Source organism: Elaeis guineensis, chromosome 5 (genome assembly GCF_000442705.2).
Source record: "Elaeis guineensis isolate ETL-2024a chromosome 5, EG11, whole genome shotgun sequence".
In the NCBI taxonomy this organism is placed as follows: Eukaryota; Viridiplantae; Streptophyta; class Magnoliopsida; order Arecales; family Arecaceae; genus Elaeis; species Elaeis guineensis.
In genome coordinates this window covers 105762172-105781480 of record NC_025997.2, presented here as the reverse complement: position 1 = coordinate 105781480, position 19309 = coordinate 105762172, and the positions used below count along the sequence as shown (strand labels likewise).

The following is a 19309-nucleotide window of genomic DNA, read 5'->3' as shown; positions in this document are numbered from 1 at the left end:
GAATTTGTAATTCATTAAAAAAATTAATTTAGATTTTTTATTTAAAATATTTTTTAAAAGATGTCAAAAAAAATCTTAAGAAATAAAAAAGAAATTATCATAGAAAAAAAAAGAGAGAAAGAAATATGAAAGAAATAAAAATTTAAAATTTAATTGAAAAACATCATTTGAAATGCTTGTCTTAAAAATTTTTTAAAAAAATTATAAATTTTAAAATTTTTAAAAAATTAAAAAAAAATTTATAATGTAAAAATTAAAAAAAAATAAAATTTTAAAGATTAATTGAAATTAAAATATTATTTAAAATTACTTTCTCAAATTAAAAATAATTAATTTAAAAAAGATTCAAAAAAATTTGAAAAATAGGCTAAAAAAATTTTATAAAAATATAAAGAATTGAAAAAAAATAGAAATTATAATTGTAATTAAATAACAAACTTTATAATTTTTAATTTTAAGAAATAAGAATTAAAATTGTAAATGAAATTAAAAATTATATTTTAAATAACTAAATTAAATTAAATATAAATTTTTAAAAAATATTATAAATAAAAGAAAAAAAATACGTAATAGAATATCAAAAAGATAAAAATGAAAAAAAAATAAAATTAAAATTAAAAATTATAAAAATTATAAATTAGATTAGAAAAAATATATCATAAAAGAATAAAATAAAATTAAATTAATTACAATTTCTTTTTTAGGGTATTTTAGAAATGTGACTTAAAAAAATTAAATTTGAATTAAATTTTGTTAAAAAAAGAAATACATTAAAAAGTTAAAAAAAATGAGGAAAAGTTAAAAAGTTAAAAAGTGAAAATTTTTAAAAAGTCACAAAAAATAAGAATTATAAACTAAAAATTAAAAAAAAAATTAATGTTTAATTGAAATAAAAATATTTTTTAAATATATTTTATAAAATTAAAATTTATTTAATTAAAAAAATTTTCAAATAAAATTTAAAAATGACCTAAAAAAATTTCATAAAAAGATAAAGAATTGAAAAAAAATAGAAATTATAATTGTAATTGAAGAACAAAGTTTATAATTTTTAATTTTAAGAAATAAGAATTAAAATTGTAATTGAAATTAAAAATAATTTTTTAAATAACTAAATTAATTTAAATATTATTATTTAAAAAATATTTTAAATAAAGAAAAAAATGGGAGGAAAATTTAAAATTTAATTTGAATTAAATTTTGATCAAAAAATAAATACAGTGTAAAGTTAAAAAATGAGGAAAAATATGAAAAAAAAACTTTGTAAATTGAACTTTAGAAAAAATAATATTTTTTTAATTAAAGGAAAAGAATACGTAATAGAATGCTAAAAAGAAAAAAATGGAAGAAAAATGAAATTATAATTTCAAATGATAACTATTTTAAAATAAATAAAAAAAGTATCATAAAAAAAATAATAAAATAATAATAAAATAGGAATTATAATTATAAATTTTAAAGAAATTTAATTTTAATTTAAATTAAAAATTATCATTTAAATTATTATTATTATTTTTATTATTTAATTTAATTTATTTATTAAAAGATTACAAATACATAATTAAAGAAATAAAAAAAAAGGAGAAAATGCCATAGAGAATGGCGTTTTCCCCTCCCCAAACCCTTTTCCCCTCCTTCTTCCTTCTCCCTCTTCTCCTTCTCCCTTCTCCCTTCTCGATCTTCTCCGGCGTCTCTCCGGCGGCACGGCGGCACGGCGGCGAGGTCTCGGCGGCGGTGAGCTCTTCCCCCCTCTCTCTCCCTCTTCCTCTTTCTCTCTCCCTCTTCCCCTCTCTCTCTTTTTCTCATGCCGGCGGTGGGCCGCACGTCCCGGCGGCGGGCCGCGCGTCCCGGCGGCGGGCCACGCATCCCGGCCGCGGGTCCCGCATCCCGGCGGTGGCCCCCGGCCCCCTCCTCTCTCTCTTCCTCTCTCTCTCTTCCTCTCTCTCTCCCTTCTCCGTGGCCGCCGGCGGTGGGTCCCGCGTCCCGGCGGTGGCCCCCGACCCCCTCCTCTCTCTCTTCCTCTCTCTCTCTCTCTCTTCCTCTCTCTCTCTCCCTTCTCCTTGGCCGCCGGCCACAGACGGCCGACGGCGGGCCGCGCGTCCCGACGGCGGGTCCCGCGTCCCAGCAGCGGGTCCCGCATTTTGGCGGTGGCCCCCGGCCCCCTCCTCTCTCTCTTCCTCTCTCTCTCTCCCTTCTCCTTGGCCGCCGGCCACAGACGGCCGGCGGCGGGCCGCGCGTCCCGACGGCGGGTCCCGCATCCCGGCGGTGGCCCCCGCCCCCCTCTCTCTCTTCCTCTCTCTCTCTCCCTTCTCCTTGGCCGCCGGCCACAGACGGCCGGCGGCGGGCCGCGCGTCCCGGCGGTGGGTCGCGCATCCCGGCGGTGGGTCCCGCGTCCCGGCGGTGGCCCCCAGCCCCCTCCTCCCTCTCTTCCTCTCTCTCTCTCCCTTCTCCTTGGCCGCCGGCCACAGACGGCTGGCAGCGGGCCGCGCGTCCCGGCGGTGGCCCCCGGCCCCCTCCTCTCTCTCTTCCTCTCTCTCTTCTCCTTGGCAGCCGGTCACAGACGGCCGGCGGCGGGCCGCGCGTCCCGACGGGGGCCCCCGGCCCCCTCCTCTCTCTCTCCCTTCTCCTTGGCCGCCGGCCACAGACGGCCGGCGGCGGGCCTCGCGTCCCGACGGCGGGCCGCGCGTCCCGGCGGTGGCCCCCGGCCCCTCTCTCTCTCTTCCTCTCTCTCTCCCTTCTCCTTGGCCGCCAGCCACAGATGGCCGGCGGCGGGCCGCGCGTCCCGACGGTGGGTCCAGCATCCTGTCTTTGGCCCCGGCCCCCTCCTCTCTCTCTCCCTTCTCCTTGGCCGCCGGCCACAGACGGCCGGCGGCGGGCCACGCTTCCCGACGGCAGGCCGCGCTTCCCGGCGGCGAGCCCCGCATCCCGATGGTGGGCCCGGCCCCGGCCCCGGCTGGCGGTGGGCCCGCGCCCCGATGGCCAGGGCGGGCCCCGCGCCCCGATGGCCAGGGCTGGCCCCGCACCCCGACGGCGGTCCTCAGCCCCCGCCTCTCCCGACGGTGGGCCCCGCGTCTCGGTTGTGGGCCCAGACGGTTGGTGGGGCCGCGGGCCCCGCGTGGCGATGGGTCCGATGCGATGGGCTACGATGACGGTGGGGCCCATGGGTTCCGGCGTTCGTTTTTTTTATCTCATTAATTTATTTTTATTTTTATCTTTATCTAATTAGATCCAGTTGTATTTTAAATTTTTAAATATATTGTATTTCATGAAAATGTAGACCCGTCAATTGATCAATGTATAATATTCTATGTTATCCATATAAAATATATATGAAATATATATTTTTATATGGATATCGTAAAATACATACATTGGTCAATTGATTGTCCAGTTTGGATAGTTTGGGAATTGCATTTAATTCTATAGATAATTACATTATTCGAATGATATGTAGAGGGTTCGAGAGAAATTTCGGACAGTATTTTTCTTTAGTTCTCCTCACACATTTTGAATCCTGTGGGGAGAACTAAGGGAAAATGCTGTCAAAATTTCTTTCGGTCCTTTTTACGTATCGTTTGATTAATATAATTAATCTATAGAATTAATGCAATTTTCGAATGGGATAGGATCTATCTGTACCTATTTGTTGATGATATGATGCATGTATCATGTAAATCTTTTGTAATGATAAAATAATTAATAATATTAAATATTTTAATCTTGATTTTATTGTAGGTTTTTTTGAGAAAATGGCCAGTACTCGAGTTCGTGTTTTATTGTATTATGATGGCATGATACAGAATGATCAAACTGGTGTGCAGTATAGTCACCCTGCAAATCGGATGATTAGAATATCCTCATCATTATCACGTCAAGAATTATTGGATCATTTATACAGCAGTATTCCTATAGACAAAGAAAAATATGAAATAAAATTGAAATGGAGATCTCCTAATCTGTCGGGACAGTTAATGCAGAGTAAATATATCTTGGTTCCAATTGATGACGATGATGATGTCGAAGAAATGCTGACCTTTCCTTTGAAATATTCAGAATGTCGATTTTTAGAATTATATATTGAAAAAGAAGATGTACCAAGCTTTGGATATCATAGTCGGTTTTTAACTCAAGCGGATAATAATGTTGGGCCTTCCTCACCTTTCGTAACTCCTATGATACAAACTGATAGTGTTGAGGCCGGTTTTGCAGAACAACATTCCACTACTGCCGGTCCTAGCTATCCAATTATTCCAAGTGCTGTGGTGACTTCTCCTGTGTCTTCTGCTATGGTGACTTCTCCTTTGGTACAAGTAGTGGTAAGTGCGGGAGACGACACTCATATAGGAAATGATGATTGGGTAGTCGGTGGAATAAATTCTGATAGTCTGGGTTTTGAGTCAGATGAAAATGAAGATGAAGACAGTTGGATGGATGAGGACAGTAGCAGTAATGATGATGATGATGAAGATGAGAATGATGATGAAGATGTTCAAGCTAATATTAATGTGGAAGAATCTCAATCTCGTTTGCACGAACCTCCACAATATTTTAATGATATAAATTTAGATGATGGTGGTTGTGTTAGTGCTGGTCGAAGATTGAATTCTGACAATCAATTTTGGGACTCTTCGATGACTGAATTTTCTAAAGGTTTAATGTTTGAGAGTAAAGATGATGTAAGGAGAGCTGTTGATCTTTATCACATTATGAAGCATCGGACATACAATGTAGTTCAGTCGCATTCGAAATTGTGGTCCGTACGATGCGCATCATCAGATAATGTTCAGTATTGTAAATGGAGGCTTCGTGCTGCATTGTTGAAAAAACATGGATATTTTCAAATCACAAAATATGAGGGTCCTCACACTTGTTTGTTTACGGGATTGAGTCGAGACCACAAACATGTCAGTGGAAAGATGATTAGCACATTAGTCCGACATATTGTTGAGAAAGATCCCGGTGTTAAAGTTGAAGCTATAGTGGCAGCTGTTAATGATCAATTTCAATATACAGTATCATACAGGAAAGCATGGTGTGGAAAGCATAAGGCATTGGTTGATATTTATGGAGAATGGGAGCCATCTTATGCTAAATTACCTTATTATATGGCTGCACTTCAATATGCAAATCCTGGTACAGTTGTTTCATGGAATTTTTTTCAAGCTATGAATTTCAATATTCGTGTTTTAAATTATATTTTTTGGGCTTTCGAACCATCTATTCAGGGTTTTATGCACTGCCGTCCTGTAATTAGCATTGATGGCACGCACTTGTATGGAAAATTTAAAGGTAAGATGTTAATTGCAACAGGCATTGATGCAGAGAATGGGATATTTCCATTAGCATATGCAATTGTCGATGAGGAAACGACTGTAAGTTGGAGTTGGTTTCTTTTCCAGCTCAGAACACATATCGTTAAAGATAGAAATGGAATATGCTTAATTTCTGACAGGCATCCAGGTATATTAAATGCCATCGCAGATGAGTCTATTGGATGGAGTCCACCACGTGCTTATCATCGATACTGTTTAAGACATATCTGCAGTAATTTCAACACTCATTTTAAAAATGTTCAACTGAAAAGAGCAGTATGGCAAGCAGGAAGTGCTCATCAAGTTCGTAAATTCAATTTTATCATGGGTAGGATTAGAACAGTGAATGAAGAAGCTTGGAGCTGGTTGTCCGAGATAGAAAAAGAGAAGTGGATATTGGCACATGATGATGGCCTACGCTATGGTGTTTTAACTATAAATTTGTCGGAGGTTTTTAACAGTGTTTTACGAGGAGCTAGAAATGTGCCAATTACAGCTTGTGTTCAACTGACATTTTATCGTCTTGTCAAATATTTTAATACGAGGCATGCTCAAGCCTTGAGATATGTAGAGAAGAATCAAAATAATCTTTTTACTCCTCATGTTGCAATTAAAATTGCTGAAGATCAAGTTAAGGCTAACCAGCATCGAGTAACAGCATTCAACCTTCAAAGAGGTATATATGAAGTGCTTACGAGAAGAGCAAGCGGAGGATTACGAGGTGGAGGAAATTCTCATACTGTTACATTAGCTGAAAAAAAATATTCTTGTGGAAAGTGGAGCACGTACAAATATCCATGTTCACATGTTTTAGCTGTGTGTCAAGAAATTGCTGTACATTTTAGTGCTTTTGTGGATGATGCATATACAATTACAGCATACATGAATGCTTGGAGCGGTAATTTCAATCCACTACCACATGAAGATTACTGGATGCATACACGTATGTTCAAATGTATGCCTGATCATCATCGTTTGAGACCGAAGCAGAAAGGTAGACCAAAATCAACGAGACTACGAAATGAGATGGATGATAGGCAAATAAGAAATAAGAACCACTATGGTATTTGTAGGGAACAGGGTCATGATCGTCGTCGCTGTCCGAGGATATTTCAACATACTTCAACTTCAAACAGTGGAAGAAATTGAAAGCTTCGACAATTTATTGTTGTCATTGTTTTATGAATTACTGTGGGATTGTATTTGAATTTTCGTGTTTAATATGTTGGGATGAACTGAATTTTGTGTTTAAGTTGTATTGTATAATAATATTGTATTTAAAAAAAATTTAAAATATATTGTCTTATTTTTTTTAATACATTTGTGATAAAATTGCTTGAGACAGCGTATTATGGCTTACGATCCACGATATCCCGATCTCCGAGATGGCAGCATTCTTACATTGCAGGAGCACCATCGATCACAGACTATTTTAGATGGCGGCATAAGCACTACAATCTTATTTACTCTTTAAAATTTTATTTTAAAAATCATGTACGTTATCTAATTATTATATTTTATTGCAGGAGTCCAGACATCTTCGTCTACGACGATCCGATGCAGATTTCTGGAGGACAGAGGACATCCCAGATAGAGTGTTAGATTATTTACGATATCTGGGATTTTATGGAGTATATCGGATCGGTCGTATACAGATAGACGTTGGTCTTATTACTGCTTTGCTTGAGAGATGGCGTCCAGAGACACACACATTTCATCTTCCATTTGGTGAGGCGACCATCAGTTTACAGGATGTCAGCATCCTTACTGGACTACCAGTTGATGGAGATCCAGTTACTGGAGTTGATCCCACACTTACCATTCTGGAGTGGCAGGCTTTGTGCTTGCGATTGTTAGGGTTTGAGCCCGACGCACATTTTTTCGATCATTCACGACTCAGGATTGAGTGTTTGGATGATCGTTATCGTCATTTTCATATTGCGGATGATGCACCAGAGGAGATGGTGCAGCAGTATGTTAGGGGTCAGGTGCTGCGATTGTTAGGTGGTGTCCTATTACCTGATACTTCATCGAATAAGATGAAGTTGATGTTTTTGCCATTATTAGAGGATTTAGACTTCGCTCGTCGACTCAGTTGGGGCAGTGCAGTACTAGCTTGTCTATACCGAGCTATGTGTCGGGGTTCCTATGCTGATCAGAGCGAGATTGGCGGTTATCTTGTATTATTACAGGTACGTGAATTAAAATTTTTAATTTTTAATATTTAATTATATTTTACATTCGATATATCATTTATTTAATTTTTAAATTTTGCAGATTTGGGTATGGGAGCGTATGCCGACTATCAGTCCATTACGACGACAGTTGCTCGAGGTGCCATCAGAGCAGCAGGATCCTGATGTTCCATTCAGACTAGACGGACCATTAGGATACAGATATCGAAATATTTTTTTTTTATTTAAATTTTATTATTTTAAATTTATTTAATATTAGTACATTGTGAAACAGATGGAATGTTGTATTCAACGTTCATCACGTATCGACAAGAGTGGCACGAATTTATAGGTGCCAGTTGGATACATTAGTTGATACATCTCGATGAGTAAATTTAGAATTTTTTACAAATATCAATTTACAGTATTCATAATCTATTATAATTTTTTATTAATTTTTTTTATTTTAACTATATTATATCAATTTTTGTGGGAGCCATATACAGATGGGATATTGGCTATACTACCGCAGATGTGTACAGTTGGACACGACATATAGACTGCTAGGGTGCCACTTATTTGTTTTGATGTGGTAGAGTGGCATCTTTCCGATCGTGTCCTGCGGCAGTTTGGTCAGACTCAGGGCATCCCAGAGCAGTTTGATACCAGCCAGGGACTTCATCATATTGATCGACGAGGGAGAGCTCATATCGACTGGCGTATCAGACATGCACAGTACATCGATATTTGGGATGCACGTCGAGATCACATTGTTCATGGTGATCCTATTTTGAGAGGCCGTTCATATATTGATGACTACATGGCTTGGTTTTTTAGCATTACGGTGCGAGTCATTGGACAGTCTCAGCATGCTGTTTCTGGATACGAGGGCGAGAGTTCTACTGTACGTCTTTTGGTAAGATTACGAAAAGATGTTCATGTTATTTATGTTATATTTTTGTTTTATATTGTACACTATACTGATTGTTTTATACTAACTGTTCTATTTTTATTTTATAGACTGATTCTATGTCGGATCTCGTGTTGGACACTCGTCGTGCTTTATCTACGACTGATGAGGATGAGCGGATTCAGATACTGCGGGAGATAGAGAGAACAGATTCCGGAACATTGGTGGCGATTGGTGTTGATCCACATACTTGTGCGCCTTGGTATGGAGCAGTTCGGGCGCCAGATATGAGTTATACGCCGTCACCATATGCTTCACATATGCCATCACCGCATATTCCGCATATGTCATCATTTGATGCTGCACAGATGCCACCGTCTTTTCATCCACAGATGGCAGCATCTTCTTCTTCCTACATCCCCCAGATGCCATCACCGGGTACCAGTTGGCCACATGAGTATGATACTTTTTTTTTAGGTCCATCCGTGTATCCAGATGAGAGAGTTGAACGGGTCTCTCAGTCCGTAGATGATCCGACAGCATCAGTTATTCCTGAGCAGCATGATCAGCAGATCTCCTCCACTGATATAGGAGAGGAGCCATCACAGCAGGAGCAGCCGGCGAGGACCTTCCTGAGAAGGTCCAAGCGACCACGGGCGCCGCGACGTCCTTATGGGACTTAGTCTTTATTGTATTTGTATTTAGTATTTTTACATTTTTGTTGTACTATTTTTTTTTGTACGTTTGACATTTTTATTCTATTGAATAATATTAAATATTGATTTTATTTTATATTATTTAATTTTAAATGATTGGATATTATGATTGGTGCATATGGATACATATATTCGAACGTGTCTCAGAACATTAGGAGAGAAAATGTTATGCTGAAAGGATTATAAAAATTATAACGTAAATAATAATATATCAAATGTTGGTCTTTGAATTGAACTTTAGAAAAAAAATATATTTTTTTTAAGTAAAGGAAAGGAATACGTAATAGAATGCTAAAAAGATAAAAATGAAAGAAAACTGAAATTATAATTTTAAATGATAAAATTTTTAAAATAAATTTTAAAATAAATATTATAAAAAAATAATAAAATAATAATAAAATAGGATTTATAATTATAAATTTTAAAGAAATTTAATTTTAATTTAAATTAAAAATTGTCATTTAAATTATTATTTTCATTATTTAATTTAATTTATTTATTAAAAGATTACAAATAGATAAGTAAAGAAATTAAAAAAAATAAAAAAAAAAAAGAAAACGCCATTCTCTCCCCTCTCCAAATCTTTTTTTCCCCTCCTTCTTCCTTCTCCCTTTTCCTTCTCCCTTCTCCCTTCTCGATCTTCTCCTTCTTCCTTTACAAATTTAAGTAAAGAAAAAGAATACGTAATATATCATAAAAATAGAAGAAAACTAAAATTATATTTTTAAATTATAAAAATTATAAATTAAATTAAAAAAATATATCATAAAAATAGTAAATAAAAGAAAAAAAATAGTAATAAAATAGAAATTATAATTTAAAATAAAAAATTAACTTTAATTTAAATTAAAAATTATCATTCAAATACGTAAAAGCTAGAGAGAGAGGAAGAGAGAGAGGAGGGGGCCGGGGGCCACCGTCGGGACGCGGGACCCGCCGCCGGGGCGCGCAGCCCGCCGCCGGCCGTCTGTGGCCGGCGGCCACGGAGAAGGGAGAGAGAGAGGAAGAGAGAGAGAGAGAGGAGGGGGCCGAGGGCCACCGTCGGGATGCGGGTCCCGCCGCCGGGACGCGCGGCCCGCCGCCGGCATGAGAAAAAGAGAGAGAGAGGGGAAGAGGGAGAGAGAAAGAGGAAGAGGGAGAGAGAGGGGGGAAGAGCTCACCGCCGTCGAGACCTCGCCGCCGTGCCGTCGGAGAGACGCCGGAGAAGATCGAGAAGGGAGAAGGGAGAAGGGAGAAGGGAGAAGGAGAAGAGGGAGAAGGAGGGGAGAAGGCAGAAGGAGGGGAAAAGGGTTTGGGGAGGGGAAAACGTCATTCTCTATGGCGTTTTCTCCTTTTTTTTTAATTTCTTTAATTATGTATTTATAATATTTTAATAAATAAATTAAATTAAATAATCAAAATGATAATTTAAATGATAATTTTTAATTTAAATTAAAATTAAATTTCTTTAAAATTTATAATTATAATTTTTATTTTATTATTATTTTATTATTTTTTATGATACTTTTCTTTATTTATTTTAAAATAGTTATCATTTGAAATTATAATTTCATTTTTCTTCCATTTTTTTCTTTTTAGCATTCTATTACGTATTCTTTTCCTTTAATTAAAAAAATATTATTTTTTTTAAAGTTCAATTTACAAAATTTTTTTTCACATTTTTCCTCATTTTTTAACTTTACACTGTATTTATTTTTTGATCAAAATTTAATTCAAATTAAATTTTCCTCCCATTTTTTTCCTTTATTTAAAATATTTTTAAATAATAATATTTAAATTAATTTAGTTATTTAAAATATTATTTTTAATTTCAATTACAATTTTAATTCTTATTTCTTAAAATTAAAAATTATAAACTTTGTTCTTCAATTACAATTACAATTTCTATTTTTTTTCAATTCTTTATCTTTTTATGAAATTTTTTTAGGTCATTTTTAAATTTTATTTGAAAATTTTTTTAATTAAATTAATTTTATTTTTATAAAATATATTTAAAAAATATTTTTATTTCAATTAAACATTAAATTTTTTTTAATTTTTAATTTACAATTCTTATTTTTTGTGACTTTTTAAAAATTTTCACTTTTTAACTTTTTTACTTTTCCTCATTTTTTTTAACTTTTTAATGTCTTTCTTTTTTTATCAAAATTTAATTCAAATTTAATTTTTTTAAGTCACATTTATAAAATACCCTAAAAAAGAAATTATAATTACTTTAATTTAATTTTATTTTTTTATGATATATTTTTTCTAATCTAATTTATAATTTTTATAATTTTAAATTTTAATTTTAGTTTTTTTTTAATTTTATCTTTTTGATATTCTATTATGTATTTTTTTTCTTTTATTTATAATATTTTTTAAAAAATTATATTTAAATTAATTTAGTTATTTAAAATATAATTTTTAATTTCATTTACAATTTTAATTCTTATTTCTTAAAATTAAAAATTATAAAGTTTGTTATTCAATTACAATTATAATTTCTATTTTTTTTCAATTCTTTATATTTTTATAAAACTTTTTTAGCCTATTTTTCAATTTTTTTTGAATCTTTTTTAAATTAATTATTTTTAATTTGAGAAAGTAATTTTAAATAATATTATAATTTCAATTAATCTTTAAAATTTTATTTATTTTAATTTTTACATTATAATTCTTTTTTTTTTGATTTTTTAAAAATTTTAAAATTTATAATTTTTTTAAAAATTTTTAAGACAAGTATTCCGAATGATGTTTTTCAATTAAATTTCAAAATTTTATTTCTTTCATATTTCTTTCTCTTTTTTTTTTATTTTCTATGATAATTTTTTTTTAATTTCTTAAGATTTTTTTTGACATCTTTTAAAAAAAAATTGAAATAAAAAATCTAAATTAATTTTTTTAATGAATTACAAATTCAAATCTTTATATTTTAAATTTCAATCAAAATTATAATTATAATTTATTAATTAATTTCAAATTTTAAAAAACCAATTTTTTCATTTTTTCACGATTTATTTCCTTTTTTTTTTGTGGAAAAATTTGAAAACGTCATTTTGAATGGTGTTTTTAAAAACGCCATTCAAAATGGCATTTTTAGAGACGTCATTCTACATGGCGTTTCTTTTTTTTTTTTTGGGACGATGTCATCGTGGAAATGGGGGGTGACGTGGAAGGAGAAAAAACGTCATTCAAAATGATATTTTTTTCTTTTGCATTAATTTGATAAATAAGTTTCATTTTGATATATTTTGATAAATAATTTTTTTTTTTGTATTTTTGGAAAAGAGCTCTTGGTTGAAAGGCAGCAAAAAGCCAAAATTGGCTGTAGTATCCAAAAGCCTAAGCTCATGGGGCGGGCCCATCGCGTCGGCACCTAATGTGACGCGCAGTTAGGAAGGCTCAAAATCACTGCCCTCAGAACGAAGGCCTCATCCATACCCGAAACGACACAGCAATTTAAACACAACGGATGACCTCAGGACCCACCTAGATCCCTGAGGCCAAAAGTTGAGCCACGTAGGATAATTCCATCTGCCTCACCTACTTAAGTACGAAATTCATAGTGCACTTTTATTTTTCTATATATATAAAAAAGTGTCCTGCGGGGAAGATGTGATCGCGGAAGCCGCGAGCATCATAATAATTTCTATGCGGACGTCATATCCACCGTTTAATCTACAGTCAAATACATCTTATCCGCTCACTCTACGCGTACGCGTACGCGCGCTTCTGGAAGCCGAGGAACGAGCTCTGCATCTTCTTCTCCATAGTAGAAATTTCACAATTCCTATTTTGCCCCCAATCCAGCAATTAAATGCCGGAACGGTCAAAATTTCTCCTAATAATCCGGCTCCCCTACCGGGTCTTACATTCAAACCGGGAGAAAGATTCGGCGAGCGCGTGAAGCCCCTCGACCTGCCCTCGGAACTCTCCGATTCCCCGCGATTTGCTTCTCTGGTGAGCCTCTCGGATCCGACTTCAGCGGAATCTGATTTTAGATTACTCAATCCATGGAAGAATCTTAAGGTTTTTTCGCTCAAATTTTCTTCTAAAAAGTTGAAAATCTAGATAGTTTGATGGAACCTGGACATGAGATGGCGTTTTTTAGTTCCTTTTGATGGTATGAGATCTCCATTGGAACTTGAAATCCAGCCGAGTTTGCTAGTGTCTTTTTGATTTCTTTTGTTATTTGAATTGATTAATGGAGAGTATAGAGAATGGGAATATACGTCGTTGATGGAGTCTATTGCAGAGTATGATGACCTGTTGTTATAATGGTGATCGAGCTTCAGGTCGTCGCGTCGCCATTAGATCCCCTGAGCAGTGTGATTCATTACAAATGCGAGTTATTTACTGAATGCAAGATCTGCAAAAAGTGTAGCTTTCGATTGGTTGGTAGCTATGCTTGATCTATTTTAATCTGTAACCCGGTTATTCTATAAAATATGAGTTGTATTCGAACTGCTAGATATGTTTCAAAAAGTTTATGTTTGTATGGACTTTGAAGTCATGCGTAATGCAATTTTTGACTACTGAAAACTCTTAACGTGATCTGATTACATCTCGATGATAAGATGAGTCTTATTTGGAAAACTGGTATTCAAAAAATGTATCTGAATTGAATGCAATTTTCATTTCTTTGCTCTCTCTCTCTCTCTCTCTCTCTCTCTCTCTCTCTCTCTCTCTCTCTCTCTCTTAACTGAATTCGGCTAAAATCTTTGGAGAAGGAGACATTTCTCGAACGTCTAGAACATATTGGTATTATATAAGAATTATTATTTACTCTCTTGGGTTCAGGATTGCCGGGTTTTGGTGTTAAACTCTCTTGGCATACTGTTCTTAATAAAAAATGAAATGTATGTAAAATAAAGAAAGATCTGATAACATACTCTTGACCCCTTTCCACACTTGGCCGACTAACTTGGGAAGATGGTGTCAGGTGTTGACCACTTTTGCAACACTTAGCATATTCCTTGGTGTGGACAAAGAGGACCTTTCAGTGAGAGGACTCTTTCATTTATCTTCAGAGGTGTTATCACTGCAGTTTTGTGTCAGGTCTTAGGCTTTTAACTACTATGGGAATCATGTATTACATTCTTAAATGCGCTTTTCGTCAACCATGAAAAAAGATTTAACACACATTAGATTTTTTACCGAAACTCTACAATAACCATAACTAATTGCTGTCTAAACAATTGGGAAAATGTTACTTATTCCCTAATCCATTGTTTTAACAAGTGCTTTGGTTTTGTAACCTACTGTTAGATTTTGAGTTTATCATTCACTTTTCGCATAGCTTAGATTCCTACATTGCTTATGCACTTTTCACATGCCACCGACCACTGTTACCTTGACAGGTGCATTCAGTTCTAAAACCCATGTTGGATACATATCCAAGTTGACATGAAGTTCTTTGATAGCTACTTTTATACATTGGAAGAGAGTTGAACTCTTTCAACAGTGGTTGAGTTGAACTCTTTCAACAATGAGCTTGATCCCCTAATTAGATATTAGGAATGGATTTTTTTTTTTTTTTTGAGGTTTGCTAAGGAATACATGCATCGAGACATCTTTGCAAAATATTATCTTTTTAATATCATTAATTTAATTAAAGAGTTTGGATGACAAACATGTTTTAAGATCTTACAAACAATATCTTTTAACTTTTTTTTAAAAAAAATGTTAAAATAGGTAATGTTTAAAGCTATAAATATATAATTTAGTCAAATTTATATGTTATCCCACATATCCTTGTATCTCTCCTTCTCCCTCTTGCCAAGAAGACACTTCGATATGTGTCCAAAATCTGATTCTTATATGGATATCCATGCAACCATTGACAGCTCCCACAGTTTCATGGATTAAATCACGATTCCTCATCCATGTTATAATGCAATTGCTGTAGGTTTATTTCAGGGATGGATGATTGCACTCCTGAGATGATTCAGCCATGGAAGAACTTCTACATCCCAGATTACATACTAGTACCTGATGCAGAGCCTGAGGAAGTTAGTTATACTCCCACTTGTCCTGTAATAGTCTTCATTAATTCAAAAAGTGGTGGTCAGCTTGGAGGTGATTTACTTCGAACGTATCGCGAGCTTCTCAATAGTTTTCAGGTACTTTTTGATCCCTCAGAGAAAGGAGATTGCACAGAGATGTGCTGTTCATGATCATAATCCCGCAACTATTTTGGTGAATTTGATTTGTTATGATCACTGCATTAATTTGTCATTTATACTTTTTTATTGAAGGTTTATGATTTGGGAGAGGAGGCTCCTGATAAGGTGCTTCATAGACTTTATTGCAACTTTGAAAAACTTAAGTCCAATGGAGATATTCTTGCTGCTGAAATTGAGAGGAGATTGAGACTAATAGTAAGTGAAAAACTCTGAAATGGTACTAATGGGATTTTCTTTTTTAGCTGGTGCTCGTTTCAGCTGCATTTTCCAGAATAGAACATATAGTATGGTAAATTCTTGAGCCCTCCAGGGGGTTAAAAAATTGTGTTCAATTTTTTTTTTTCCTTTTGGGCTCAAGAATTGCTTTGTTATAAAATATGAGTTAGCATACAATTATTTACGAATTTTATCAACTACATGTTTTGTCTTCTTCCTTTTTCCTTTTTATTTTTGAAGGAACTCCAATGTTTTATCCTAGATATGCAATTATTATGTTAGGTTGCAGGTGGTGATGGCACAGCAAGCTGGCTGCTTGGAGTGGTTTGTGATCTTAAACTTGCTCAGCCACCTCCTATCGCTACAGTGCCTTTGGGAACAGGGAACAACCTTCCCTTTTCATTTGGTTGGGTAGGTCACATAACTTTCTTTTTTGGGGATATTATTGTATAATTAGGACATGCACTGCTTATTAAGACTGGCATTTTGGGCCTTGGGGCGATCCTAGAATCAGGGTTTTGTGACTTTTGTCTCTTGTGATTCAATCTTCAGAGGACAACATTCAACTTTCTTCTATGTCAAAAGCCAAGATCATCAGGATACAAGCTAAAAAGACCATATTAGTATTTTTCTGTCATTTAATATATTCTTTAGATTAGTAAGACATCCGAAGAAATACAAATTCAGCGAGAGATGAATTTTTTTATTGATTTGGATCCTGGAATCAGTATTACCAAATATCTTCATGTTTACTGTTACGCAAACATATTTTTATTGATTGAATGTGTTTGTGTACCTGTACGTATGCAAACCAGTAAGGCTTATCTTGATAATGTTCGATCAATATAAATATTAATTTGGAGCCTCTAGGATATATTGCTTATCTCAGCATATCAATGATTCCTTGATTCATAGCAAGCAATTTATTCTATGTCATGCATTCAACTACCGCTGCAGGGAAAGAAGAATCCTGGTACGGATCGTCAATCTGTAGAATATTTTCTTAAGCAAGTGATGAAAGCAAGAGAAATGCCAATTGATAGGTACCATGTTCTAATTGCATTATTCTTAGTTTAAAGACTTTTATTTGCTTGGAATGCAATAGTGTCTCACCTCTGTTCCTCAGTAGGTATTAATGTTACTTTCTGTATGTCTAAAATTGACTTTGTTAAATAGTGATGCTGATGGCATCTAAAATTCAACACTTTTAGTTGCATTGTGTGATTCGTCAATTATCTTGTATTATCTGCTTGTCTGTCATCAGTGATACTTTATTCAATTAATTTAGATTTTTGAATTCATGGCTTCTCCAATTGTTTTTCTAGTTCGTTGTTATAGTTTGTTCTTGTATCTAGGAAAAACACAACTTGTCTCAAAGTTGCTGCAGATCCACCATGAAGGTACAGACACTTTACTCACCTTAAACTACATCAGTTGATTCAGTTCCAGGATGAAAAGCCAGAACCCCTTAGATTCCAATCCAGATCCAGGTTGTCTCGAAGCCATGTCCAAACTGACCTCACATGATGAAAAATCCTGCCATATCAGATTTTGACTCCAATTTCAAGTCCAAAACATTTAAGTATGAGTTCCAATTTATGCCAGAAGTAGATCAGATCTGACCTGATATATTGATGCCAAGGCTCTCAAGAAACCATTATTTTTACTTATAACATGGTGGATTTTCTTGTATTTACAGTTTGTGTAGTTTTGCAACATATGATGCTCTTACTTATATGTAAAATATACTCCATAGTTGACATTTTTCTAGCACCGTGTACATGCCACTGCATTCTTGATGCAAAACTGAAATATATATGGTCAAATGTGCATGGAAATATTTAGGGTGCATTTGGTTAGCCATTAAAAAAGTACTTTTTTTGCTTTTTGATTTTTAAAAAGCAAAAATCAAAAAGCAATGTTTGGTAACACCATGAAAAGCAAAAAGCAAAAATCAAAATAATCAAAATAATTGCTTTATATGCAAAGCAAAAATTTTTTGCTTTCTAAAACTTGCTTTTTTACTTTTTTTGCTTCCCTGCATCTAAAATGCTAAACCAAAAAGTAAAGAGTTCGAACCCTTCTCTCTCGTCGAGCTCTTCATCTCCCCACCCCCTTCTCCCTCCCTTCTCGAACCCTTCTCCCTCGTTAAACTCTTCACCTACCATCCCCAAATGTTGCTTTTTGCTTTATAGCAACATAGTTATCAAACATATTTTTTGCTTTTACTCAATAGCAAAAATCAAAAAAATAAAAAGTACTTTTTAAAAATCAAAAAGTGTAACCAAATGCACCCTTAGTTTATTGGTGCCTTGATGGAAGGTGCTTCCACTGCTTAATTACTATATCTATATTTGGAATTCTATCACAGTCTACCTATTTTAGCCTTTTTGACTATTGTGAGTTTGTTACTTTCTTTTTTTTTCCTCTCTTTTTTGATATAATTGCTTGCTCCTTTTTACAGTTGACTTTTATGTAATCTGATAATAATGTTTGCAACAATGGAGGAATGTTCCTGCATGCCATATAGATGTCTGAAGCACAATGTTTGGTTTACTTGCTTTTGCTTTTTGACCTCAGCTGGCATATTCTCATGAGGATGCGAGCTCCTAAGGAGGGTACCTGTGATCCAATTGCTCCTTTAGAACTTCCACATGCTCTACATGCATTTCACCGTGTCTCTAGCTCAGACTCACTTAATGTGGTAAGGACATCGCTTCTGCTTTTAGGCTTGCCTGAACAATCTTTGAAACTACTCTATTCTGTTGAAAAATATTAATCAGCCAAAACACTAACTACCATGTGACTTGTTTAATTATTGGATTATGTGGATGGACAAGCAGTGGTGACAGCTTGCTCACATGGTTCACTATATATTTGACCTTTTTTACTCTGTCTATTGATTATTCATACTATCTCACACTCTGTGATATGTAATTCCCTTTTTGAATTTTAAACTTTTGGTTTCAAGTACCATTAGTTCTTATTCTGCCTCTGTTTTAGTAAATAATTTAAGTTCCTCATGTTTGTTTACCTCTACTACTCAGGAAGGTTATGACACATTCCGTGGGGGATTTTGGAACTACTTTAGTATGGGTAAGAATTTCTGAATTTCTCTTTGAGATGGTCTCATTGCAAGGGAATATCAGAACGTTCTACTTAAATGATCCTTATTCACAGGTGCCAAATCCTGATATTATCATACTAAAATAATTTTTAACAATCATTTTTATCAACTTTCTTTTACCTTTAACATTACTTTTGTTTTTTTAAAATTTAAGTTTTTATTCACATTATTTACCTGACTTGTTGGTCTTTTGCTTGGGAGATGTGCATGTAAAAGAAAAGAAATACAAAAGAGAATACTGATTGGAAGAAATACTAAATCAACACTCTCGATGTCCTAGCGTTATGTCAAAATGTGCATAGTGTGGTCTTGCAGTGTGCATATCATCTCTTCACATAAAGGTGTCTGGTGACTAATTCTTTGTGTGTATGTAGTCATCTTGCTTTGAGCTTATCTGCAGATGCTTTGATAGAGTGAACCACACTTATTCTTGCTTCCTCATCTTCACCTTTGAGTTTAAAATGACACCATTTTGGTACACTTCATTTTAAAAGCTTATTGTAGGGAGAACATGAATGAAGTGGTAATAAGAAGCTTTTAGGTTTGGCTATTTTGGGTAGGTATCATATATTTACCTTAAAGGCCCGTTCTTTGGTGGATAAATACCATGCAAAAGTTGGTCAACTTTTTTATTGACCAACTTATCCATGTTTTTTCACTTTTTAAGATGGATAAATTACTTTTCCA

General features: G+C 35.0%; 1 protein-coding gene across 2 annotated transcripts in view; it reads left to right on the top strand.

Moving 5' to 3' along the window:
• The first annotated feature begins 12890 nt into the window (after nucleotides 1-12890).
• The window catches only part of LOC105045440 (diacylglycerol kinase 1), a 21602-nt gene continuing 15183 nt past the window's right edge, over nucleotides 12891-19309 (top strand). Inside the window, exons 1-7 of one of the 2 annotated variants that reach the window (XM_010923718.4) lie at nucleotides 12891-13054; nucleotides 15014-15216; nucleotides 15352-15474; nucleotides 15778-15906; nucleotides 16453-16538; nucleotides 18076-18199; nucleotides 18543-18591. In XM_010923718.4, coding sequence (XP_010922020.1) covers nucleotides 15016-15216; nucleotides 15352-15474; nucleotides 15778-15906; nucleotides 16453-16538; nucleotides 18076-18199; nucleotides 18543-18591 — 712 coding nt within the window. In that variant the 5' untranslated portion in view covers nucleotides 12891-13054; nucleotides 15014-15015. Of the gene's footprint in view, nucleotides 13055-15002; nucleotides 15217-15351; nucleotides 15475-15777; nucleotides 15907-16452; nucleotides 16539-18075; nucleotides 18200-18542; nucleotides 18592-19309 lie in introns of both variants that reach the window. The other variant, XM_010923717.4, reaches the window with a different exon arrangement.